The sequence below is a fragment of the Anomalospiza imberbis genome, chromosome 2 (genome assembly GCF_031753505.1).
Source record: "Anomalospiza imberbis isolate Cuckoo-Finch-1a 21T00152 chromosome 2, ASM3175350v1, whole genome shotgun sequence".
Lineage (NCBI taxonomy): Eukaryota > Metazoa > Chordata > Aves > Passeriformes > Viduidae > Anomalospiza > Anomalospiza imberbis.
The window spans coordinates 84,560,555-84,581,844 of NC_089682.1; the positions used below are offsets into that span (position 1 = coordinate 84,560,555).

Sequence of the window (21,290 nt, forward strand, 5' to 3'; positions counted from 1 at the left end):
CAGCCAATTTGCACTGTAAACCTCCCATTTTACTGCTCAAACTGATGTGAAAGTGGTTTTTAGGGTCTGCAATCTAACTAATAAAGACTTTAAAATCTGTATGATTAAAATTTGTTTTGGAACTTGAAGTTTAAAATTTGATCTTTTTGGTGTTTTATGTGATAGACTCCTTGATTCTCCACAATGAACTCTTTACAGATCACTTAAATGAGGCATTATTTTCTACAAATCTCAAGCAAGTTACCACATATGGGAAGTACGTAAGCTCAAATACTTAAAAGCATCTATGACAAAGGCTTCCCTTGATAAAAAGCTTTCAGCAATGGTAATGAACATGTATTACCAGAAAGAAAGAAAATATCTGGAAAAGCAGTAAGCTGGGACCAGAAAAAAGCTAAGCCTATACCACTGCAATCTTCTCTTCAAATTCAATTTGCTTTGTAACCAGATATGTTTTGGAAAGTAACACACCCACTGCTTTGGCATCCAAAATGAACCTGGAGCCAGAAAGAACTATGTAAGGAATCTACTTACCTGTGCCAAACAAGAGGCCAGGGATGAAACAACTAACTTGGCTCAGACATAACAGCTGTCATTCCAAACCAGAAGAAAGGAAAAAAGACACATGGAGTTCCTTACTATACATTATGTATGGATCAATATATCCCTCCATGAAGGAGCTGAGACAAGAAAGTTGCTTAATAGCTGTAAAGTAAATGTGCCCTTTGTGCAGAAATCTTTTTATTGCTTCACTACTGTCTAGATGCAGGAGATGAAAATTTTCTGTTTTTGAAACATGAGGGCTCAAAGGCCTGAAAAACACTTCATTAATTAAGTCTATTCACCTGCAACTGCAATTTCATTCCTCTCCCCCATTATCATACATCAAGATCCACCATGAATGGATTCTATGTAGAAGCATGAAGACCAATAGCAAAGCAGTTATTTTATCCATATGTCTCCCCACTGAACTGCTCTTCTAGAGCACCACTCTCCTATGTAGCCAGGTTTCTTGTAATTCTATAAAAGTATTTCACAGCAATTTGATAGCCAACTGGACTCTAGACTAGCTCTGGCATTATTATTTTTTTTAATCCCTGTTGTTTTCTACCAAAAGTAATTTTTAGCCAAGCAAATCAAGCTTTTCTATTTTCTTTTTATATTTTCTCCTGAATATCCTAACAGTTCTTATTCAAAACACCTGGACTCAGCTTAATTTCATCTTCTGTAAACATGAATTATCAAATTACAGCTGAAATCTCAGCAGAATCCTGTAAACATCCCAAACTATATTAACAACAACTGTCCTGATGCATAATATGATCACACTAAGCTTTACAGATACATTATACTGGAGATAATATTTATGTAGTGAGTCAAATAGCTTGCCTGCTTCTTCCTCCTCCTTATCAAGTTTCAAGTGAGATCCCCATCCATAATTTATTAATCTTATGCACAACCTTGCACTGTGTGTAACTGTATTTCACACAGTTCTGGGTACCATTCAAAAACCATTCCTTTGGACAACTACTGCATGTTCTTGTTGATTTTTTTACCACTTCTGGAATATAGATCTCCTGTGCCATTAGAGTTGTCTGGATGATCAGCTTTGCTGAAATGCCAAGTATTTCTAGAATGCCTTGTTAGCTGAAAGACACCCGAGTACATCCTAGGCTGGCTGTGCATCATGCTTTAGCATTCAATCCTTTCCTATTTCATGCACAATTTAGAACCTTTCACAAGAAAAGAAAGAAAGATTATACTGAGTCTGCTGAAGTTCTTTGGAAATAGTGATCGAAAACATTCTGCACTATGCTTTCAAGGGAACAGGAAACACGCAGGTATCTGGCCTCAAGACTCCACTGCAAACCTGCAATTCTTTTCGCCTGCATTTTCTAGTCCTATCTGCTTCCCACTGGCCCTCATATCCGCCAAAACTATATCCTAAAGAGATGTAAACTTACCCAACATTAAGCCTCTTTTTCTCTGTGGAATGTTCCCAGGCACTTAGACCCTTTTTCCAGCTCTCTGAAGCTGCACAGAAATGTTTACTGTACTATTTGCCCAGACCCAGCTGCACACTAGCACCATACAAGAAGATCCAGCAATGTACATTTATGTGCTTCTGAAAAGAACTCCAAACCCAATACCCTTCTGTTTAACTACTGTCACCAACATGAGACCAGATTCTTTCCCATCAAAAATATTGGATCTGTTTTTCAGTTGGGAGGACAAGGCTCAGTAACGAAAAAAAATGACAACACACTGAAATTCTATGAACATAATGCACAATTGGAAAGCTATTGTGGAGAAATCAGTGCTCTGTATGGCATTTGAAAGACCTGACAGAGGATGAACAGAGAAAGCTGTGTGGGCATAATAACAATTTACTATGTGTCATATCTTTGCTGGAAAGTGATGCAAGGAAGCTCTGATGTGTATATAGCTGCAATTAAAAGAAAAGATAGGATATTTCCAAAGTACATTTTCCTCCTGTTCACGCAATTTTCCTTTTCATAAGCATTAAAAGGGTGTAGTAAGAATAAAACCATATCTTTTACAAATATTTTATTGAAAATACTACATACATTTCATGTCAGATTTACAAACTGTGTAAAAATGCACTAACACACATGGGCCACAAGTGAAAAAGTGATCAAACAATCAATAATTAATCTCAAAACCCTCATGCTTGACAGTGGTCTTGTATCCATTTCTAGTACAAATCAGGGAAATGACTAGAAGTTAGTCTCACACTAGACAGTCCTCTGCACCTCTGATCAATATCTGTTGATAGTCTTGCTTTTCAGCTCTCTTAGCAGGTGATTTTTAAAACTCATTCATGTTGGAAAAACTTAACTGGTTCCAGTTGTTTAGACTGCCCTTGTAACTTAGTAAATATTTTCACTCATTAATGCATTGCATAACCACCAGATGCTCCCCAAAACTGCACCACCAGCAGTGGCAAATTCTATTGGGAGATAGTCACTCTGCTTTTGACCCCAGTTCAGAAAAAAATTATCTTTCAGAAAAAATACAGTTTAGCTTCTCAAATTCCCAAACTTACCTTGGGCTTTAGGCATCCCAAGGATCTGCCTGCAAGTTTTATTTGTATGTGCTATCACTTGAAAAGTAAGAGTAAAAATTCCGATAAGATTTCAGATTTAACTGAATTTTAAATCTAGGTAAGAGTCAAAGTACCTTTTTTTTTGGTACATCTAACAGAATCTGATCCAAAATCTTTGATCACAGAACAAGAAACAAAATACAAAGTAAAAGGAAAGCATAACAAAAAGAATAAATGCAAACTTAAGTATGTGTCACATAATTTTCCAAATCTGCCTGCTGCTTAAGAGGTTTGCTGAGATGTCTCTTGGCTGCATAAACTGAAAGAGTTAACTCTGTCCAGAGAGAGGTGCTTTTCAGAGTACAAACTCTTCAAGTCTACAGCAGCTGAGGATGCAACACAATAACACTTCACTTAAATGCTACCTTTCAAGAGACAACTTGTTGGCAAAACAGAAAAGAAGGGAAAGCTGACCACTCTCTGTGCATTAACTCCTTTTAAGAATTATTAATAAGCAATAATATTTACTACTTTGGCATTTATAGTTCTTACTGCAGCTCTTTTTTTCAGCTGCCTTGAAAGGCACATCCATTCAACCTCTGAACTGTAAAGATCATCCAAGTGACACACATTATACACAGTATTTATGAAAATGGCCCATATATAGAGCATCAAAGCGAAAGGATAAGTGAAACTTTTGAGGAATAGGCTACTGGAAAACCAAATTGAGATCAAGCAAAGGAGATAAACCATATCCTCACTGAACAGCTGATTAATCAAAAGGGAAGGAAGGTGTCATAAGCTTCTCTAGAAGCTCCAGTGCCATTAACCTGAGACTCATCTACAAATTACTGGATGCTATAAAATCACTTGAAAAAAATCTGAAGCTCTTTGAATGATGTCCTAGAGCACCTGTCCTAGACAACTGAGTGTTCTAGGACAACTGGAAAGCCTTTTGCAGTGTGAGAAAGAGCTTCTCTCTGGCATAAAGAAACAAGAACAGAGTATGGATAGCTGTATCTATTTCCAGTGAATTTGGCCCTTCCAACTTTGAAACCTCTTATGGTAACACTTTTTCTTAATGGCTGTAAATGGCTGAATTTACTTGTAACCGGTCTTTAAGTTACATTGTACAGGAGCTGTTTATATTTTATATTTGTGCACAGCTAGCCTATATGTAATGACCTTGGTTATCTTGTTTCTTCTTCCTTTCCCTCATTTGGATAATAAGCTGCTTTAGATGTAAAACAAGATTGCTGCATGTCTGCAAAAGGAAGAAGGGGAACTTATATTACCATGATTTTAAATAAAGTTGAAGAGTGACATGATCATGCAAGTCATGCAAGCTGACAAAACCTCAGTCATTTCACAGACAGCCAAAAAAAGACAGCTATTAATCTACTATTAATAACACATGCACAGCCACATCTATCAAGCCATGTGCTGCTGATTCATCTATTACCACAAAAAAAAAAAAAAAAAAAAAAAAAAAGCAAGAACAGAGTTAAAAATCCCTGGATTCAAAGTTGCAGCATTTAGTTAGATACTACATTCTTGCAAGGACAGACAACACATTAGCCTTGTACAAGTGAAAATGAAGGAAAAGGAGACTAACCTCCTGGGTACCCAACAACTTTTGGCATCAGAGAAGGCACGGAGGCAGAGCAATGCCAGCTTGTAAGCTTGTTGGCATGGTCGTGACAGCCTGGGCATGTATGAGTAACTGGCTTTGTTTTGAGGAATCCTGGAAAAACAATGGCCACGAGAGCTGCTCCACAACTATGAAGACTGTTTTCCTTCCCAGTGTGCCTGCAACCCTTCACAACTACCAAGGGCCCGAGAATGCCAGTGGCACAAGATAAGGCAGCCATGAGTACAAGTGGTCAAGAGTAAAACAAAATCAATTCAAAGCTATTTCTTACTAACAGTAATTCTGTGATAGAAGTCTGAATAGTTTGACAGCTACAACTATACTTCAAGAATTCAGCAATACAACTTGAATTGCACAGCATGGATCTATAAGAAACTTTCCTGAGGTCTCATCTAACAATGCATAGCATTTTCCAACAGATGACACACCAGCCTGTATTTGTACTGTACATAGTTGTGAAAGAGGATCCAGCAAAAGTCCTTTATGCACAAAGTTCTAGCATCTCCATTTTCATGAAACCCAGTACAAAGTCCATTTATAAACACTGTTGGAGTTTCTACAAAATAAAAGCATCATTTGTTTTTAAATAATCAGATAATGAAATTAAGGAACTTCTTCCATTCTTTAAAGTTAGCAATGTTCATGAATCTTTATTATTTCAGTTACTCAGATTGTATCCAGTTAAGATTAAAAAAAAGTTTAAGCTGTCAGTTTAAGTTATGCTAAATGTTTGTACATTAAGTGAAAATAGTAAGTAAAATGCCCATAGCTCATAAAATTTAAAAAAATTATTTTTTTAAATTTAATTCAAACTGCTTACATTAGACAAACTTTCTACTTAGAGAAAACTACTAACTACTTCTACTTACTCTTCCAAGAAGAGATCCTTCCAGTTTTTCCTCCTTCTTTTCTCCCCATAATGCAAGTAATATAGGGCTATTTCTTTCCCATCAACAGCATAGTCACAGAAGAAATCAGATTAACTGATTGCAGTGCCCTGGGAATATTATAATATTGCCAGACACAAACTTGTCAGACCTAACATGCTTCATACAAGACTCATCCAACTGATTCCAGACTAAAGCAATAACAGCACCTGAATCTCAGCAGCTTGAGTTAATACTTCACAGCCTTGGGGGCTAGACATGTCTGACTACAGTAATGGAAACCAAGTTTTAAGGGCATTCTCCAGCTGCAACTTAGGGCTGTAAATTCATTCCCAACATGCACCTCCAAGAACCAGTACCATCCTTGTTAAATGTGATGTTAGATGCTCATGGAAATGGATGAGCTCAAAGAGTTCAGGTGCTTGAGAACAAAGACATTCATTGTGGGTACAACTGTGAATCAACACACCTAAATGAGGCACTTTCAGGATGTAGCCTTATTTATTTCAGCTTATAAGAGCCAGGCTTTAGTTCCAAAATGGAGACATCTCATTTAGGTATCTAAAATTGTATTTCTGCGTGCAAGTTAGGACTTTAAACTCCCATTATAGCAAGTGGAGACTTACTTGGTACAGACAGTGGAGCCGGGAGAGCTATTGAGTGCAAACTGATGTCAGCTGAAAAGCACTGAGTGCACTATACCTAGTGACTACATCTTCACTAGTTTCAATGGGAGCTTAGATCCAAGGCCACATATAGAAACACACATTTAGACACCTAAAATTAGATTACTTCAGTATGCAGCTGAAGCACTGATATTTCAAACAAAATGTCTCCAGAACCTTCCTACAGTCAGGAGTTTGCAGAGTGGAGATTGCAGTGTAGTCAAAAAAAGGAATAAAGGAGAAGATTAAAGAAGATACAAGGGAAGATTAACTGAATATACTGGAAAATCAAACAGGAAAAGGAGGACCTGACGGAACACTTTACAATGAATGTAGTACTTTATGAACTCACATCTCAGAATACATGAAATAAGACAGAACAAAAGTTTAAAAAATATCTATTAGAAGAATGAGAAATAACCAAGGCAAAAAATATTAGACATGTTTTGTCCATATAAAGATATTGACTCTCTTTAACACATTTTAAATAGAAATCAAAGGCAGAGAAGTATGTTTTTCCTAAGACACACTACAATCAACATCACAACAGATATGAATTAATGCATTCCCTTTTTTTTTTCTTTCATTTGCTACTGCAGAAGAAGATAAAACAAGTCTAGTTTGCTTTTCAATCAAACTTTTACCAAATTCAATTTGTTCTGGGAATAGAATGTTTTAGAAGTCTAGTATTTATAACACTAACAAAGTAGGCATAACAGTAATGTGAGCTGCTCTGGCAAAAAAGCAGCATGATAAAGTAAGTTTTTCCAATAACAGCTTCTTGTGTCATCCCTGCCTGCTTCTTTAATGGCTCAGTGAGACTGGGACCACAAAGACCTGGTCAGTCATCAGAATTAATGGAGGACAAGGTCGGTCAGTTCCCAGAGAAGGCTGAGGGAGCTCCGTTACGAGGTTAATTCTCATGGTCACTCTCAGAGCAGAGAGAGGCCAATCTAAAGAACAGAATTCTGGATTGCTGTGTTTTATTCTTGTCAGGAGAATGACCTTGTTTTGCACTACTTTGAAATTTTCATTGAGTTAGCACAACAAATTTGAAAGATAGTAGTGACTCTAGAAGACTGCCTCTGCCCTACTGCAAGAGGGCCTACAGAATCAAGGAGATGTGTCTGAACCCAGCTTTAGTTCAGCAGCTGTACTAGAAGAGCTGCAGCAGCAGGGCTTACAGGCAAGTTTTACTTGCCAATAGTACTTGAGCTATAAATTGTGCTATGTGTCAAAGCCAAGACATGAGCATTCTACATGCATTGCACTGAGGGCTTAAATCATTAATTATTTCTTCACTTTAGCAGAAGGCTATTTGCCATATCTCAATCCAATTTTTAGGCTAACCTACCAGTAAAAGGTAGAATGGTTAAGTCTTCAACAATATTTGCAAGAGCATTCATATACCCTGTTTATCAATCTGAGCTATAAAAAGAGCAGCTCCTACTTAAAATTATTTTGGAATGAGACAGCTCCAAATCAAGCTGCTACAACCACACTTTTTGACCACTTTCCCTCATCATCTTGTTTCAATACAAAATGGAATTATGTCTCCTCTGCAGTCATACTCTCACATGGCAGGCCAATACTAATATTGGTTTTAGTTTGAGTGCAGATACCTAGAAATAAAAAAACTTTATATTTTAAAGAAATTGTGTATATTGAAGGTCATTCCCAAAAAGAGGTGCTTTAGAGTTAAGCTACTCCTATAGACTCAGCTCTGACCCTCTGCACAGACATCCTTAACCAAGAATTACTTAGCTGCAAATCACTGTAGCTTGCTCTGCCCCCATATTTTTAGTTGATTTGTCTTAGCTTCCCTCAATGCCTTTTATAAAGGCCCTCTAAATACTTCCAGTGGAGATGCTAAAATTAATATGTAGAGAAGGAAGTTAATCTAAGTATCCATATCCAGTTTCAGTGTTACATAATATCTTTAGTCTTCTACATAGAAGGAATGGAGATGACAACTGAAAAAATTACCATTTAGGGTGAGGTTGTTTTGAGGGGTTTTTTAGATTTTTTATAAATTAACTGATACATAAAACCTTACACCTGTTTTCAGAAGGCTACTCTGGAGAAAAACTGCAAATCATCATTAAAGATGAAAAGGAAAGCAAATAAACTTACACATGTTGCCATGCAGCATTTCAGTATTTAGAAATGAGAAACACATGAATGGAAACAAGGATGAAAAATTAGTTTCTTCTCGGGCTACATAAAGAAAAAGAGCACCCAGAGCAGCTTCTGTGGCTGGCTTGAGTAAGCTGTTTTTAATGGAAGCAGGAAAACCAAAGCACTAGATTTCCGTAATACACATTTGGGTTTACTTTTAAGGGGTCCATTACTCAGGCTATTAAGCTACCTAGAAGACTAGATAGGCTGTAGGAGAGAACTCTTGTTAATAGTATTTTTTTGCTTTTGCTATTTTGTTCCATTATTAGAGAGCTGTGTATATAAAGAAATGTTCTTTTATTCCTAAACTTTGCCCAGTGCTAATGTGGATATTGAGTAATTTAACAAACAAGATATGGTATGTCTAGAGGTGATGTCACCCTTTAAGTCTATAAATGTGACCACTACTGCAGTGCCAGGTATCTTTGTACATTATAAAATCACCACAGAATGACAGCACATACTTTCTCCACTTACCACAGTGGTTTAGCATTTGATAATAAGCTATGGTGGTCTTGTAAGGGAAGCATCTCCCAATGACCAATAGCAACTAACAAAGTCCCATTCTCAGGGGTCTGTGGCAACTCGTACAGAATTTAAGATAGCTCTTTAACCACTTCCAATATTAAAATAAAACTCGACACCAAAGCACAAGATGATATTTGAACAAGATAAATGCAGGGGGGTTTGCTTCAAATGTACTTAAATAGCAGTTACTTTCAGATTTTAAGATGCTCAGTCTGGCTGCTGTAACACTATCTGTAAAGAATCAAAACCATACCAAGCCTGACAGCAGAAAAGAGTAGAAAATATATTATAAGCTGCCCTGCAGAAAACTTGGGGATACTGGTGGATGAAAAACTAGACACAAGCTGGCAATGTCTTGCAGCCCAGACAGCCAACTGTATCTTGGGCTGCATCAAAGGCAGCACGTCCAGCAGGGCAAGGGAGGTGATTCTCCTCCCACCTGGAGTCCCGGCTTCCTCAGCACAAGACAGACATATTCTTGAAGAAGGTCCAGAGAAGGACCAAAAAAATGGTCAGAAGGTTGAAGCATTTTTCCTGTAAAGACAGGCTGAAAGAGTTGGGATTGTTCAGCCTAAAGAAGAGAAAATGCCGGGGATACCTTATTGCAGCCTTTGATTATATAAAGGGGTTTATTAAACAGATGAAGACTTTTTATCAGGGTGTATTGTTACAGGTCAAGAGGCAGCATTTTAAATTGAAAGAGAGGAGGTTTAGATTGAATATAAGAAAGAAATTTTCATGAGGGTGGTGAGGCACTTTCATAGGTTTCCAAGCGAAGTCGTGGATGCCCCATCCCTCAAAGTGTTCCAGGTCAGACAGGATGGGGCTCTCAGCAACCTGGTGTAGTGGAAGGTGTCCCTCCCCATGACAGAGAGGTTAGAAGTAGATGACCATTGAAGGTCTCTTCCAACCCAAACCATTCTGTGATTCTGTAACAGTTTTATTCACAAAATATTTTGGGTAATGGAGAGGTTTGGTTTTGGAAAGCTCATGCTGATCTTAGAATAAACTAAAGTTTGTGTTTCACTACTGTAGTCTCAGAATTCATGTATCTTCTTTTCCTCTTGAATTCCTTGAAAACATTTTTCAGAAGAATTTTATTTCTTATTCCAAGGAGAAAAAATGAGGTTAAGCTTGCTTAACTTTTATCCCAGAGCCTAACCTTAATACCGATACTTCATTTAATTTCAATGCATGAAGCATTTATGACTCATTCTAATTTACATAAGTCTTCTTATTCTATTATGAAAATGGCAATTTTCCTTTGCAGAGACATATAGAACGTGGTCTCTCTTATTGTGTCAAGTAACATTTAATAGCCTTTAGCTGTAACTTGGGACTGTTACAAAATGTCCTCAAGATGAGTCATCTTCATTCATTAATTCTGCAATAGGAAGAATTCATGAATGAGGGATCTGCAGTAATTCACTTCTTCAAAGAGAACCCATTCATACATTTCAAACCTGGTTTTCTGAATCACTGTAATGTAGCTGATTATTTCATATTAACAGAAGAAAATTTTGGCTTAAGGAAAGTTTCCACAGAAGTCTGTGTATTTCTAGTATATGAGAAAATTTTCATATATTTAAAAGACCTATTTTGAAAATAAAACATTTTGGTCTAACACATGGTTACACAGACAGATATGTTCCTATCTATCTAGCAAGGAATGCATGGTGGTTTTGTAAAGTTAGACTAAAAAATGGTTTAAATTGAAGCTGCATCGAGGGGGAGCACAAGTTGTCACTATTAGAAAAACCCCTAGGCAAGCAAAGAAAATATTTTGTAATATCCAAAAAATGTGGCCATTGGCACACAGGAAGTGCTCAAAGCTGTATTTAAGTCAAAATACAGACAACAGAAACCCAACTATGATCCAAGACTGCTAACTACAGAAATATAGAGTAACCATGCTTCTTATTCAACAGAAATAAATAATAAAATACATGCTATTTTAATTCATTAAAAGGTCACCAAAAGAAAGGAATGGAATTCACCAAGGATCAAGGGTCCCTTAACCATCACTGCTCTCCTGCCATCCTTAGGAGATTTCAAATCAGGAATTATTCTTAAGAGTCTTTTCACTCAATATTATTCACTCAATATTCCATTTCCATGGAAGAGGACCACAGTAAGAAGCTGCTTCTCACTTAATGTAGTTCCAAACCAGTCAAAGCTTTACAGACCACCTGTGAGAGCAGACATGTGGTGAGTCAGTACAAAGACCTGCGTGTAAATGCAGAATTTTCTTCAGAAGTGTAGTTCACAGAAAATGCATTGCGTGCTTCTCCATTAACTAGTGCTTTAAGTTTTCATTACTCAAATTACTCAAGGACAGCTCGAAACAGCCACTTTATCCATACCTCTCCTTTCTCCTGAAGAGACACTAACTCTCATAATTTTCAGGTTGAGAAATTTTACCCTATGTACAGTGTTGCCAAAGTAAGGACAGTTCTCTTTAAAAATAGAATAGATGACAAGAACAGCACAAAGATTGACAGAGCATCTGAATGTTTCGAACAGGCAAATATTTGATGCAAAAAACCACAATTAACATTATGGTTAGATTTATTAACAATCCACATTGACTTCAGCAGACAGAACAATATCAAGGTGAATTGACCACCAAGAAAGCACAAGAGACACTTAGAATTATCCAAGGAAACACGACCTACTGAATCATTCAAACTAATGCATTTGGCTATCTGCACTGCTATCTGGGATCAATAAGCAGCTCACTACTTCTCAACTTCCACTCTTTCATTTTAGTACTGTATGTACATAATTTCAATTTTTTTCTATCATACATCACTGAAAAAAACTGCATATGTGTTCTTTGCAGAGACTTTTAAGTCAGAGAATTTAAGAGACTTTTAAGTCAGTCATCTTCATGCTTGCTTTCTAAAAATAAACATCTTTGTACATTTATCCAAACCATTCTCATTATATATTTCCGCATCTATAACTATGATTTCACCTGAGTGCATACAGTGAAGAAAAAAATCAAAGAACTGATGTAAGCTTGCTTTCTTTCTTACTTTCAAGACAATGCAATAGACTCCTGCAGCTGTAATCCATTTTGCAGACTGAGAATACATTTTGTAGACAAGTCAAGGGCAAACTATGCTTGAGAAATTGCGGCAGAACAAAAAAAGACCAATACCAAATTACTCTCTATAGTTTACACCATTAAAATAGTTCATTTTATACAAATCTCTGCACAGAAAACCAAACAGTAGACACTTCTCATGAGCTGCAATACATATAATGAAAAAGGAACAGCATCAATTACTAAGGGAATTTCTTCTTTAAGGCAGACAGAGCCAACAACCCAAAAGGTAGAAAGAAATGTCTCAGAAGTGGCAAGAACAGACCAGAAAAGCAACCTTCAAAAGATCAGGTGCAACTCAGGTTCTGTATGAAGATTACTGAATTCACAGATATGAAAAAAACTTTATGTCCCCTATTTTACTACCAACTATAATCCACAATTTCATCTCCAGGAAGGGGGAAAGACAAGAAGAATATCTATGTGACAGGAGGTTTGCAAAAGCTGTGGTAGTGATTTGGAATGTAGTTTTCCAAATTGCAGTGCCATTTTTCAGGGAAGTTGTAAAGACTGTACCTCAGCTTACACTTAGTCAGTCCCAGAAACAATCATGTACTAACTTGCTCATGCTCACTTTCATATATAAAGGATGAAGAAATCCACAGCTGAATCAAATCACAATAGCAAGCTGCCTACTCCAAAAGCAAGAGGCACCAGGCAAAGATAAAAGCTGTACCATGGAAGGTCAGAACAATATCTGTAAGGATATGATGTTAATATTTTTGCAGTTCATTAAACAATTTCTGCTTTGAGGACAATCATGCCAGGAAAGTGTCAATTCATTCTCCACCAGTAAGACCATTTGGTAAATCAAAAAACAGAACCAAACATGCAACACATGCCACTTCCCTCAGTATTTTGTGCAATAGAAGCAAAATATATATTATCTGGTCTTTAACTTGAATTGCAAGACAAAAATAATTTTATTTCCATCAGTACTGTCAAGTAATTTTTACATATCATGTTTCAAATAAGCTGTATAGAATGGTGAGCATTTGCAGCTCAAAGGATGCAAGAACACCATGCAATCAGCAAAAAGTCTTGAAATATGGTGCTAACAGACACATAAACTTTAAGAACTGTCAATATAAACCTAATTGCCATCTAAGACCTCCTTTGAATCAGTTGTTTTGTAGCCAATGGACCTGTCTATGACACTGGGAACCAGACCTTTCAGCTCTTCTCAGACTGAAGAGGGAAAGGAGCTGGAAAATATTTGCTTCGAATTCCCAGAACAGTGTCTGTTGGAGCTGGGCCAACATCCAGAAAAAAAAAAAAAAAAGGTAGGATTCACTGGCCCAGATGATGACAAGCAAAATGTGACCCCATAGCTGAATCTGTGGATACTCTCTTACAACACAGTAAAATGGTATTCAATGCAGCAGCAATAGCTGATTGCTCGTTTCTCACAGTACCTTCTAGATACACTTAACTGGTAGCTCTGGTCATTTGGGATAGAAAACAACATCCAAACGGGATGCTATGCTTAGATGAAACATCTGTATGTTGAAGCTGCACTTGCTAGAACTCAGAAATAATGCCATTTGGCCCCTAGAGATAATGAGAAACTAAGTAGAATAAATGACAGGGAAACAACATCCACATGATAGCAAAGAATAAAAAAAACTAAACTCAAGCCATATTAACAGTTTGAGCTTTTAATTTGAGGTCTGTGAAATAAATGAGCTTAGTCAAAAGTTGCTACAACAGCCTTTCCATGCTTGCTTTGCAATCTGAAAATGTTCCTCCCTTCTCCTCTCACAAAATTTAATTTCATCTAATATAACCTAAGAAAAAGTACTTGGTTTATGGCAGTGAAATCTAAATCCCAATGATCCTTAGCACATAATCTTTTAGGTCTTTAAATAGCTCTTGTATTTAAAATAAATTCTGTCATTCTTTTACTTTCACTACAAATTGCCTTTTATTAATCCTGATTCAGACTCAGAAAATATAAAAATAAATTTATCAACTTTACCTGTAATGCACTGAAACTGTCCATCTTCTCTTCTTATTGTAAATGCTTCCCCTGGATTAACTTGCACAAGAATAACCTTAAAAATAAAAGAGTGTTTACAACCATTACACAGGAATATGTTACAGAAGTCTGGTATGTGCAAAAACCGAAAGTTTTACTGGGAAAAAGACATTTTTTTTCTGGTTAGTAAATACATTATTTTTCACTTCAGACTTCTTGCTGTCTTCATCCCACAGAGAAAGAGATAAGAGCAAGAACAAGCACAGATATTTTTAAACGAACAATTTTCAAAGAATGAAGGAAAGAATAACAACTAAGTAAAACAGTACCTGTACAAATTTTATTTTCTCAATTGCTTGGTATAATTAAAAAGCTATTTGTACAGCTTAAATTATTTCAACAAATTGCATTAACTTCAATATTAATCAAACCATTACATCAGCTTCCAGAAGGAAGCCTAGAGTTCCCAGTGCTTGACATCAACCACTTGACAGTTTTCAACACAAGGAAAATACTGTTTCATGTCCCTCTTTACATGACCCAAGCATATTTATACATTCATTAATGATAAAAAAATATTAGAAGTCATGACAAAGTAAGTGCACCAGTTGTCCAGCATGAAACAGTATGTGTAATTTTATTTAATGGTTATCCTAATTTTGTAAACCCAAGTAATGCAGAAATGATAGCAAAGCACACAGCAGCCAAAATAAACAGAGAAAGTCTGTACCAAAGCAGAAGCCTTGTTACCATTTTAGATTTCTGTACTTTTATTTGAAACCTGCCCTTCTGTGAGGAAAAGAAGTTTGTAAACATGAAAAACCTAGCTAAAATTATAAACAAATGAGTAAAAAACTTTAAAAAGTGGAAAAACAGGTACATTTTATAAGTTCCTTTCTGGACAGAACTTTCTTCAGTCTTGCTTGCACATGTCTAAAAAGAGCCTATGTCCTCCTCCCTCTACAAATCAGAAGGAAAGAAATCCTTATAACTCTTGAGCATTACGGCCAAAAATTTACTTTGTTAAATTGCTAAAAGAAAATAAAATCTTTCATGTTTACAAAAACACAATCAACCAACCAAAATCCCCAGAACTAGAAACTTGAGTGTCACTCATTTTAGGAATACCAGAGACAAAGGAAAGGATAAGAAAATGGCAGAAATCATATGAATTCCTCCCTTTCTGGTGGAGCAATTTCAAAAATTAAAGAAAAGATGTCAAGTTCTAACACTAACATATTGATGAGATATGATAGACATTCACATTTTCAAGCTTGGGCTGTGTGATTAAACACTGATTATCTCAGGTTTGAGCAAGCACTTTAAAAATACTATCTTGTTTCACATGTTTTTTCTAGAAGCTCTGGCTGTTTGAGAAAAAACCATGAACTGTATCAATATTTACATTTTTATCAAGGTATTACATCTTCCAGATCTTCTGAAGTGTGGCTCAATGTAAAATTCAATTAGTATTCATAACATAATCTAAACAAGATTATTTTAGTAATGAATTTCAAAGAAGACTTAAAGGTCTTCAGAAAATACTGTATTGCCAGAGTTTATTTTGAAGTGTTTTAAGGTAGCATTTTAACAACTGGCTATCATCCCCTTCAGAATGTGATGAAGGAGAGAAATATGAATAGGTGAGGTTTTACAATTTCTTTTTTGGACTCGCAAGCAGGCATAACTTTTTGAAGATATATTTCATTGATATATTCTTCCCTTCGCTAAAATTGAAAATTTCAGCTTGAAGTTTAGACTGGAATAAAAGTACCTAAAAGCTTAATGGCACACAAGAATGTCTCTCCATCTGTTATGTGTGGGCTGGATAGCTACATTTGCCTGTCTCTTTCGGCTGATTTAGGTGCCCAAACTCCTGGGAGGAGCCACTCTGGCTACAGCTGACATGTCAATCTGTACCATTCTCAGCTCAATATTCCTAGTCGCCATTATATGAACTGTGAGAAGCAGAAAAGCTTTAGGGTGATGGCTGGCCTGTGATTCCTGCTTTTAAAGTAACAGGGAATGTGGGTTGACTGGTATTCCCAGTTGTCCCTGTTTACTCTGTGTGAGTGCCTGAGGTTGGTAATCTGGGTAATAATGCTGCTGTAGGAACTTGCTGGCTTTCCTCCCCCAGACCTCTTGCTGCAGGCCATCCAAACCTGAGGTCCAGCTGGCAGAGCGGATTTGAGCATGGGAACACACACACTGGCCCAACTGCAGCAAGTGGGCCCTGTGCCTCCTGCTTTTGTGTTAAATCAGCTTCTCCTGTGTGAGCATCTTTGTTGCTCACTTCACAGCTGCTCTGAGAAGCTAAAGGCTCAGCATGGCAGTCATGGTGCAACAGTGAGACAGGCACTGCTCAGCAGCAGCAACAGGTCAACTGATGGAGTCCAGCACCATTCTGACACTCAGGATGCCATCAGATTTTCACATCTCTGATGACATCCGACTGCCAATCCAAAGGGTGGGGAGACTCACCAACTTCATGCAGTTGAATTAGATCTCAGTTCCCAGAAACAGGAAAAAGAATGTCTTTTGTCAATGGACAATTAGCCTACTTGATGCCTGACTGTATTTCATTGACTCCCGCTTTCAGCCTTTCTTTTATGTAGTGCGCTCACATTTTTATTTTACAACTATTACGAGGTAGGCCGTGTATGCTGCCAAGTGTGCCAAAAGAGATTCTGAATCAGGGTTGAAATTTCAGAAGCTTTGAGAACTGCTGGCCCCAACAGTATTTGTGTTGTGGCAGTGAATGACCAAAAGGGGTTTCTGGACCAACCTTATCACAGTTGAACCCCATGGAGTGATCACAGCTTTGAGAAGGGCATTTCTGAATCTCTGCACCTCAGTAGATATGATTTGAAATAAGAAAAATTAAAGCTATGCACAGAGAGAGATTGGTACTTTTCTGGTCAGAAGAGATAGTACAAAAGACTGACAGTCACTCACAGGAATTCCCCCTTATCTAATGGAAGTCTGCAGTACATAATCAAGGATGCAAGAAAATTTCTCTAAAGGAAAACGTAACATGGATTTTACATAGCATCATGTTCTAGGTAAAAAAATAGAGAAAAATAAATCTATGGGTTGCTTATTTATAGGTATTTCATCTCATTTGAGGTGCCCTTGTGCAGGCTTGCACACCCCATCAGCCAACATGCTTCTTCATGCACCCTGACATCAGTACTTCTGAAAACCAGGGCCTGAGTCTTTCACACTGAATATTCTAGATCTTGACCTCCTTCTTATTCTGGGCAAAACATTCAAATTGGCTTGAACTAAGAGAAAAGCTTTGCAAAAATCTGATGGTTCAGCCTCTCTTCCTGTGCCTCAATCTTTTTGTGACAAATTCTGTTGCTTTACTCACAGCACCCGAAGTTCTGCTACCCAAAGGCTGACATGCATTCTACCCTTTGCCTGCTCCTCTAAGGTAACTATGATACTCAGAAAAAAACCTCATATATGATGAGTCAGTCTCAGTGGGAGGCACCTTTAGCACAGGCACTTTTCAAGAGCTGTTTCTCTTACTAAAACAAAACACTAATTGAGAACTTCATGATCTTAACAAAATAATGTGAACTTAGGATACTGAAGCCTTGATACAAGTTCTAGAATCATACAAGCACTTTGAAAGCACAACCAACTACAATGGAACCTAATAAAATTTAAAAGTGTAATTTCTGAATGCTATCAGAATTTTGACTTAATGTATTTTTGTCTCAAAACATGCTAAGGCATTGCCATTAAGAAACAGGAGTATTAGGTCAACTAGCTCTATGTCATTTCCACTGTGACTACAAGTTGTTTCTTTTAAACAGTTGTTTAATGATGATCCACATGACCTCAACACAGTTCCTGATGAAAAACAATACAAAATCTCTTTCCAGAGATTAGCATACAAGTTGACAATACAAGACTGCAGATACACACTTATGTTAAAAGCAGTTCTTGCATAAATAAAAAAGTGGCCACTGAGTGGCTGAAGTTTATAATACCTGAAACATCAGTTGTCAAAACTGTTGGCTATAGAAGTGAAATTTCACATTTTTCAATGGTACTTAATTTATTCTATATAGGCTACTTTAGAAAATAAATCCAAACCAAATGAGCAACATAGTAAGCTTTGTAGTAGTCTAATTTAATTGCCTGGATTGGCACAGACCTCCTAACGAAAAGCCTTCTAACAAAACTAATAATGCCATGTATTAGAAAGCTCAGTGTATATTTCCTGAAACTGCTGTTTGAACTCAGGCAGAAGCTGAAGCTAAGCAAGAACATAGGAAATGACCTGATGGTCTGGGTCAGCAGCCCATCTAGCCAAGCACTTTGACTCTAATATATCAACTGAGATGCTGTTTAAGGAGAGTGTGTGAGCCAGGCCACTTTCTGCAGTCCATCTCTCTTACTGTCCATATGTTTGCCTAAACTCTTTGAGTTCAGTTACAATTTGAATTGCCTCCACAAGGTCCTATGGCAATAAGTTCCTGAAATTTTCTTTTTAGACATTTTAAAACCATCTCCTACTAATTACATGTTCCATAGCTTCTCTGCTATGGGATTTGCAGAAAAACAGTTCTGAATAAATTTCATTCACCTCCTTCAATATTTTTTAAGTCTTGGCAATTTCCATCTCCTCGTACCCAGTCTGCAAACCAAGGGGTTTTAATAATCTTCATCCCTCCTGAGACAACTGCTACATTGCCTTGACCACACCAGTGATACCTAAAGCCACATCTACATTAGCAAATTAAGCAGTACTTGGGAACATTCCCAGATGCAGGAACAGCCACCTGCAATAATGAACATGCTATAGTAGTCCTGAGCATAACACAGGTCCATACAGAACTGAAAACTGTTCCTGAGATCACTCTTAACAGGCAGTTTACAAGAAAAGATTTACTAAAACTGACTTGTTTCACAACACATAGTCTCTCAGTCTCTATGAACACTCGGAGCACATATAAATTACTAATATGTAAACAATTACTGACAGTATCCTGAACAAGCACTACAATATTGTGCCTTTTTGAAGGACTAAATAAGGGACACACTCTAGAGTGGTTTTGAAAATCTATTCTTTACTTTAAATCAAAATTTGAGCTCGGCAGATGGGCAAATAAATTTTTAGAATACAATAATTCCCCCATTAAAGAATTGCAATTTGAATATAATTTTATTGCAACTCAAGTAGTATAATCCCATCCTACAGAGATATGTAACACTGACTTGCACATACTACCATTAACAGATAAACTTATTTTTAAATTATTGTATCTTAAGATCTCATATAGGATTTATTATTACATCAGTGTGAGCCGGATGGGAAGTATTTAGATCTTGCATCTAAAGAATCAATGGAAGTACGAATGTTCAAAGAGAAGAATGCTCAATGTTACTTATTTTTATTCAGTAAAACTTCACTATGTGCAAGAGAAAGACTGAAGCAGGAAAGGAGTTTAATGTTTTTTTCAAGTATTCAGCTTGTTTCTAACATGAAATAAATGAATTTGATAAAAATGGCTAGAGTCATAAAGAAACCCCTGTAAGAATGCAAGTAACAGAAGGTGGAAGAGAAAGCTGTGTAAGGCAGAGCTGCAGCCACCTTGACTCAGCAGGCTGCTCCAAAGAAAGGAAAAACTTAAGGCCAAATGTTAACATTTACCTCCATAAAGGTCCACAAGTAATTTTTATCAGCAAGAAGCAGAGGCTGCAGAAGCCAAAATAAGATCCTTTGAGGTATTTCTTTACGCCAGTATGGTCATGGCAGTATCTTTCAAAAGCAAAACAGCAGCAATACAAAATATAGCTGATTTGTATCTTTGTCATTAGGTATACAGAATACTTTCATAAGCAAACTAAGATTTTGCTCATGCCAGATGAATACACAGTTAACTTCTTTCTTCATTGGAGCACAGTGAGGGCAGAATGGAATTTAAAATACAGAGCTAGCTAATATTGTTTTGGATATGTTTGTTTGCACACTAATTAAGGCCAAAAAGCCCATTAACTCCACTGAAATAACAATTAAAACCAACCCTTCATTCTGTAAGATACACACTTCTACAAGCTTCTCTACTTGAACATCCATCCTCCTAACAGAAGTAGTGATGTACCAGGAAACTGACCAGTTTCAAAATAATTTCAGCTACCTGACAGAAAAGAAATGCAGCATTAGACTTGCGGCACCATCACTTATGTGTATTTACTTTGCAACATTTAGGAAAAAGCTTCCCTGGTACTTTCAGTGGAAAAAAATGTGACTAACTATAAATAGCCTTGCACAATTAATAACTGGTCTCTGTAAAGTGGTTAGTAAGAAAGATGGAAACATAAACCTATGGACATCATTGTGAAATACTAATATCAAAATTGGATTCATCCTGAAAAGGACCCTAGATGAGGTGAAAGACTTGCAGAGTAGGAAAACAAAAACAGATTAGGACTAATCCCTAAGCATTAACATCTTCACTGTTTTAAGGCAACATCTTTCCATAGCAGAAACTGTAAATACAATTAGAAGTCCAAACTATTTCAGTCCCCGTGGAGGGAAAAAAAAAAATCTGATAAGTAAATAATGAAATAAATCAATGAGCTCTAAAAGCTAACTTCAAAAGATCTCACAGCAAGTTTGACACATTTCTCTTTTGCTCACCATTATACATGTGCAAAAGCAGGTCTCAAAATTTAAAAGGCTAAAGAGCAAAGCTTCCTCCCCAAATAAACACAAACCATACAGCCAATCAAAAACTAGTACCTCAAAATTATTTTGCCATTTCTATCAATTACATACATGCAGTGGGCCTATAAGGCAAAAGAAATTTTTGATCTACATATTCAAAATATTAACAATACTCTTAATATAATAAATTCTAAAAATTTGAATTTAGTCCAAAGTAAAAAAAAAAAAAAAAAAAAACAAAAAAAAAACAAAACCCACAACAAAACAACTCAATACCCAAACAAGAAATGATTGTATTTAGAAGTATGCTACATACTCTTTCATACAGTCACAAAACAAAAAAAATCCAGAATTAAGACATTTGTTAACCTTCACACTGCTCTATAAAGTTATGAGGATTTTCCTAACTTGGAGAATTTTTTGCAGGTCAGATTTGAGTAAGGTTTATGGAAGAGAGTTTAACTTACCCTTACTAAATCATTATGATCTTAAATATTACACATTTTAGAGCCAATGTTCAAATAATACCTGTATTTCTAACA

At 36.6% G+C, this 21,290-nt stretch overlaps 1 protein-coding gene across 10 annotated transcripts in view; it reads right to left on the bottom strand.

Annotated features, from left to right (window-relative positions):
• Nucleotides 1-21,290, bottom strand: part of FNDC3A (fibronectin type III domain containing 3A) — a 111,188-nt gene that overhangs the window by 59,835 nt on the left and 30,063 nt on the right. For 7 of the 10 annotated variants that reach the window (XM_068182156.1, XM_068182147.1, XM_068182148.1 and 4 more), the window contains one exon: nt 14,064-14,139. The exons of the other annotated variants lie outside the window; for them this stretch is intronic. In XM_068182156.1, coding sequence (XP_068038257.1) covers nt 14,064-14,139 — 76 coding nt within the window. The remainder of the gene's footprint in view (nt 1-14,063; nt 14,140-21,290) is intronic. 10 annotated transcript variants of the gene reach the window in all.